Here is a 6251-nt window from a genome sequence, read left to right on the forward strand (position 1 = left end):
CCAAATAATCACCCAAGATGAAAAATAGAGAGAAAAAATAAAAAGAAAACATTGGGGCCATAGAGTATAGGTAAATTACCATGAGGCAGATGGATCATGGAAGCGGACCGAGAGAAAGGGAACAATGGGGCTAGGGGTTGGGATGGAGACAAATGAGAACTGAGGAGTTGAAGAGAATGCACAATTGAAGAACACAGATGAGTAACATAATTGATTCTTTCTATTTTCGTTTAATTTCCTCACTATAGTTACTTGTGCTTACTCTTTTCACTCCTTCAAATAATATTTCATGTATGTCCGATTTTTTGATACATAAATCGACCAAGAAAATGATTGTTGGAGACTTGACAAATACAAAAATTAAAAGTTCAAGAAATATCGTAAAAAGATTTTAGATTTGTTTGTCCGGTATCGATAAATTAGGGACTTTTGTTGTAATAAAAGTTTAAATATTAAAAATATCAAATATCGAATTCCAACTTCCACTTTTGGCTTGTTTGATTTACAAAATTTTTCAGGGAATTGATTTTCCATGAATTTCTAGGTATAACACCTTAAAGCGTGATTTTCCACATTTTATTTTTCTCGGGGTAGGTGGTTTTTGGTTTTCCACCTTTTTTTTTTTTTTTGCTTTTTGTTTTTTTTTAATTGTTGGCAATGGGAACAAATTCTAGGAATATTTGTAAAAGAGGATATCCCTGAAATTGACAATTTTCATGTAAAACAAAGCCAAACGAACACCAAAATATAGGTGATTTTTTTATCTTTTTTTTTCCTTTTCTTTTTGTTGGTTGGCAATGAAAACAAATTCTAGGAACAATGGTAGAAGTGTATGTCTCTTAAATTGACAATTTTCATGTAAAATAAAGCCAAACGAACGTCAAAAAACACTTTTACTTCAATATTTTTCACGTGAAAAATTATACCAATCAAACACGATAATTTACAATTTTCAGGAAAATAATTTCTAGGTAATTTAATTTCCTGGAATTCATTTTCTTTCCACCCAAATTTCATCTTTGCAATCAAACAGACCCTTAGTGTCACCAATGCTACCAAATTTGATTTTATTTCACCAATAACTCAATTTCATATAACGTTTACCCAACTTTTTTTCACCCTTTTTTTTATTAATTTTAAAAGGAATAAAATAGTAATTTTGCATTATATATATAAAATAAATAAATAAACAAAAATAATTTGTTTTTAAAATAATTTTTTATTTAAAAATTTTTTTTTAAATAATTTATTTTATTTTATTTTCTTAATGAATTTTTTAAAAATATTTTATGTTATTTTATTTTTCTAAGTAAAGCCTTTTTTAAAATAAAATTTTAAAAGTTCAAAAGAAGGAAGAAAAATAAAATGAAAAAGACAGTGTGGGGCACAACCACAACCACATAGGACTGGCGAGGCGAATCCCAATTTCGAAATCCAAAAGGCCAAACGGCAAAAATGAGTATAAAATAATAGCATAGCGCACGTGTTTGTCGGATACTGGCGCGTAGAAATTGGTGCCACAACAAATCGAGAGAAACTTCAATTGGACGATCCAATCAGAGTGTGCCACCTCTGCGGATGGCCCACCATACATGATATACCCCAAGGTGTTTGGGCCACACGCTGACGCGGCTCTCGACATTGGATGGGCGTACCACTTGGATTGTACGCCTGTCCCACTGAAGAATTAGTTCAACAAACCAGGGGCGGCAGCTTATGGTAGGCGTTGAGATTGGTGAAGAAGATTGGTAAATTCTGAATATATAATTTTCTACTGAAATAATAAATGAACATTCATTTTCATATTATAAAAAAATTATTTCAGAATTTCTAGGTCTGGTTTATTTATCAGTGAACGATATTTGACTAATCCTATCCCATTCTACTTCCTTCAAGATACTCTTTTCTAACATTTCCCAGAAAACAACAGATTTTGGAATATTAAACAAGATTATGACTACCCTGTTTGTATATTTTGTCAAAATTTCATTATTATGCTATATGTGTGGCATTCTTTATTGAGTAGATTGCTCAACAGATAAATTCTTTTTCCCTTTCTGTGATTCAGGTGTTTCTGATTTTCTGAAATTATGGAGTTCTTGGAAACATCTGAAGTGATTCAGGTGTTTCTGATTTTCTGAAATTATGGAGTTCTTGGAAACATCTGAAGGCCAATTATATATTGGTGTTGCTGTTGGGCTTATTGCTGTTAGTGCAGCTGCATACTTCTTGTTTTCGTCCAAGAAACCCAAAGGTTTAATTTATTTATGGAGATCTGTATGATATAATTTTGACTGCAAATTTTATTTTACTTCTCATAAATAATCTTGTTTATGCTGTATAATTTATGGATTTCTTTTATGGCTGTTTTTATTTACTTAAATGATTTTCGTGGGTAGTTTCTAGGTATTAACTTCCTGTTTAAAGATAAAAATCTAAAAAATTTCAATACCTTACGTGGAGATTCTTGATTGTTATTGTGGAAAATTGAAACAAAAATGTTGTGCTGAACAGTTTGCTTGGATCCTGAGAATTTCAAGGAGTTTAAGCTTGTCAAGAGAACACAACTCAGCCATAACGTGGCAAAGTTCAAATTTGCTCTTCCTACACCTACTTCTGTGCTGGGACTTCCTATTGGGCAGCATATAAGTTGCAGGTTAAGTCATCCCTCTCAGTCGTTTGCTAGTGATATAAAATTATAGTTTTGAATTTCAAAAGAAGGATTATAGTTGTATGTTGCCTTTACTCTTTACTTCAATCGCATATGGTCTTCTTGTGCAGGGGTAAGGATAGTCTTGGTGAAGAGGTTATTAAACCATACACTCCCACTACTCTGGATTCTGATGTCGGATATTTTGAGTTAGTCATAAAGGTATGTATCCCGAGTTTTATTTTATTCAATTTGGCATTGTAGATCTATTGAGCACCCAATTTTCTACTTTTGTCTCGTTTGGTTGGCTTCTTGATATGGATTTTGACGGTGATTAGATGTATCCACAAGGAAGAATGTCTCATCATTTCAGAGAAATGTGTGAAGGTGATTATCTGGCTGTAAAAGGACCAAAGGTATGCTTTGTTCTATCAATATGAGCTATTTTGCAATCCAATAATGTGAAAATGGTTTGCCCTACCTCTCCTGGGGGAAATACAAAATATGCTGTCAGGTTCACAAGGGCCTGATTCTTTACTGATATACTAAAAGAAGAAAATGGGATATGAACAGTATTGGATTTTCAAATTCACTTGTTTTTGTCTAAATTTGGGGTTTAGATGAATATTTGACTCCTATTAGTTACATTTCATAAAGTCTAGTTATAGGGCCAGTTCTGTGATTGTCGGGGCCCGAGGCGAAGTCCAAAAATTAGGTCCCCAATATCAACGTAAATTCAAAATTTAACAATATATTATGCAACATATTGTTAACTTAAAACTTAAGATTAAAATAACAAACAAATATCTCAATCATCTCACAATTAATGAAAAAATTATTTTCCTTTTCCTTTTCCTTCTTTTAATATTTTTAAAAAAAAAAACTTTGGACCAAAATAAGCTCTTTTTGGTTTTGGGCCTGAGGCACAGGCCTCATTTGCCTGTGCCCAGGACCGGCCCTGTCTAGTTATGCATTAAAAATAGCTAAATCTTGCCTCTGGTGTGTTGTAAATCCTTTTCTCCCATAGAGTTATTGATAGATTAAAATATTCGTTTAAGAATTGATTGTAAGATGACACCTAGGGTTGACGCATACTATCCTCAGACATGGCGTTTTCCATGTTCTAAAAAGGCTAAAATTTATTGATATGGTAAATTTGATGTGCTACGTCATTTTATTCTTAAGAGAAGAGTACAGTAAGCCAATGTTTGGCTCATAATTATAAATTATTTATGACTGCTCAAGTTACTTTTTATCCATACATTTTGAGATATCCACAAGTGCTACTTATTTATCCATCACTCATTTCTATCTACTTATAATTTAAATCATTTATAAACACTTCCTAAATATGCTTTAGATCATTTTATTCCCAGAGTACCAGGGACGGATTCAGGATGAGATCCACGACCGGGCTACTACGTGGAAAAAAAAATTTTTACGCATAAAAAACTGATTTTTTATCCAAAAAAATAAAAAATACCTTAAAAAAAACTCTTGGACCTGAGGGGGGGGCTACAACCCAGCCCAGCCCCCCTATATCCGTCACTGCAGAGTACAATAAAAAAATATCTCTGAATACTTTGCATTAAATTGAAACATTTAATGTGGCACTTTCTCACGAATGCTTGGAACACGACAATTTCATTATGAGGTAATGATATTTATCCACCTCACAGCATTGGTACTAAGTGTTTGTATGTATTTCATTATATGTTCCTTATAATTTAAAAGCCAAAGTCAAACTTAACATTGGCAACACATTCCATAGGATCCATAACTACTACCCACTTATACACTACTCATTCCTATCACATTATGATTTCAGCGATTTATAAAAAAACCCAAACATGTGCTAAATTTAATCTCTAAGCATAACAATTCTTCAATATTTTGAAGAAATGGTCGATAAGGAAACCCAAATTCATCTCCAATGTTTTCCTAGTTATATTTATATGATTAATTGATTATACGGCAAGCAGGGATTCAAATAGACATATTCATATTTTCTAGAAGATAATAACCATTCACAGAACAGAGTTTTAACGTGTTTTAGAAGTGAATTATGTGAAAATTTTACTGTATTTTTAGTCAAATAAAGTTTTGGAACATCTGATAGATCAATATACTTAGCAGCTTTAACATATAAATAGGATATAAGGATATTGTTGATTAGTAAGATGGCCTGATTCACTAATTTCGAAGCTATAATAAGCTTTATATTATTTCTTCCAAAGTCAATTTTTTCTCATGATCTTGGAATGCTACATTATCTATAAAGAAATTCAACAAAACCCCACATATAATTTGGTGGTTCATCAATTATTTTGGTAAATCTTAACTTTTGAAGGCCTAAAATGATTCTCCATGCTAAAGTAGCTTGGTCTTTTCTCATTTGCATTAGTTTGGGTATATTGGATGATGTGCAGTTGAAGTAATTATTTACTTAATTGGGAACTTCCTGTACTAGGGTCGTTTTAAGTACCAACCAGGCCAAGTGAGGGCTTTTGGGATGCTTGCTGGAGGGTCTGGCATTACTCCAATGTTCCAGGTTATATTCCTGAATCTTTAGTATCCTGCATGAGATATATGCCGAAGCTGATGGATTTTTTACTATTACCCAGAAAAAAATAATGATGAATTGCTTATTTATCGAGGATTTTGGTCCACATACATATCTCATTGTTTTTATTTTTTATTTTTTTACATCCGTTTAGGTTACCAGAGCTATTCTTGAAAACCCAAATGACAAAACAAAGGTGCATCTGATTTATGCTAATGTGACCTACGAGGACATTCTTTTAAAGGTAATTCATGGACTCTCTTTCCAGTATATTCCTTTTGAATACTACTTGTGTGCCAAGTTGTCAGTTTATAGAGAGAACCAATTAACACTGGATTGATCCATAAAAGCCCAATTTTTTGGGAGAGCTGATAGCTAATATTATTATTGTGAACTATAGTATTGTTGGCAACTAAATTTGTATGGGAACAATAAGAAAAAAGGAGACAATTAATTTAATTAGCATTGGTACTATAGATCTATTTGCCTCTAAATCTTAAAATTGTGGTAAAAAGGCCTATAAAGCTTAAAAGATTTTTAGCTCGTATCCGCTACCGAGTAGTTTCGTTTATGTCTCATTGCAGGAACAATTGGATAGTCTTGCTACTAACTACTCTGATTGTTTCAAAATTTACTATGTACTGAATCAGGTCAGTTCTCTTTATTCGTTTTTAAAATTTTTTGTATTTTTTTTCCTTCTTTTATTTGGACTTCATTTGCATTTCGTAGCCATTATATTAGCTTCACCTAAATCAATTGATTTAGCTAGCTTCAATTATTTTACCCATTTTTTCATCTTCAGAATTGGAAATTTTGATATAAATATTATGTGGCTTCAATGTGTTCTCCTCTACCTTGCAAACTCCTATTTTTTACTCTTTATTCAAAGACACAACTAAGTTGTTTTACGGTTCATATATCTTTAACTTATTATTTTAGTGACAGGAAAGTACAACATATATTCATGACTATATTTGTCGAATTTATGCAATGAATCACGTGAAATGCCTTCTATGTATGTGTGTGTGTGTATATATA

General features: G+C 32.1%; 1 protein-coding gene across 6 annotated transcripts; it reads left to right on the forward strand.

The window, feature by feature from the left end:
* The first annotated feature begins 1659 nt into the window (after positions 1 to 1659).
* LOC111383760 (NADH--cytochrome b5 reductase 1-like) lies at positions 1660 to 6245 on the forward strand. Of its 6 annotated transcripts, none has more exons than XM_023007907.1 (9): positions 1660 to 1748; positions 2069 to 2107; positions 2163 to 2254; positions 2515 to 2656; positions 2782 to 2872; positions 2989 to 3066; positions 5121 to 5201; positions 5368 to 5457; positions 5798 to 6245. In XM_023007907.1, the coding sequence occupies exons 2-9, from the start codon at positions 2091 to 2093 to the stop codon at positions 6110 to 6112; spliced, it is 906 nt and encodes a 301-aa protein (XP_022863675.1). In that variant the 5' UTR covers positions 1660 to 1748; positions 2069 to 2090; the 3' UTR covers positions 6113 to 6245. The 6 variants fall into 6 exon arrangements, with proteins under 6 accessions (XP_022863675.1, XP_022863672.1, XP_022863674.1 ...); XM_023007906.1 differs by lacking the exon at positions 1660 to 1748 and adding an exon at positions 1830 to 1964; XM_023007904.1 differs by lacking the exon at positions 2069 to 2107 and having other exon boundaries at positions 1664 to 1748; positions 2124 to 2254.
* The last annotated feature ends 6 nt before the right edge of the window (positions 6246 to 6251 follow it).

This window comes from Olea europaea, unplaced genomic scaffold (genome assembly GCF_002742605.1).
Source record: "Olea europaea var. sylvestris unplaced genomic scaffold, O_europaea_v1 scaffold2751, whole genome shotgun sequence".
Taxonomy (NCBI): Eukaryota; Viridiplantae; Streptophyta; class Magnoliopsida; order Lamiales; family Oleaceae; genus Olea; species Olea europaea.

Excerpts from the sequence above, each read along its gene's own strand:
- LOC111383760 (XM_023007907.1), top strand. Across the intron at positions 2,873-2,988 it reads ATTTTGAGTTAGTCATAAAG|ATGTATCCACAAGGAAGAAT; the intron begins GTATGTATCCCG and ends GACGGTGATTAG. Across the intron at positions 3,067-5,120 it reads TGGCTGTAAAAGGACCAAAG|GGTCGTTTTAAGTACCAACC; the intron begins GTATGCTTTGTT and ends TTCCTGTACTAG.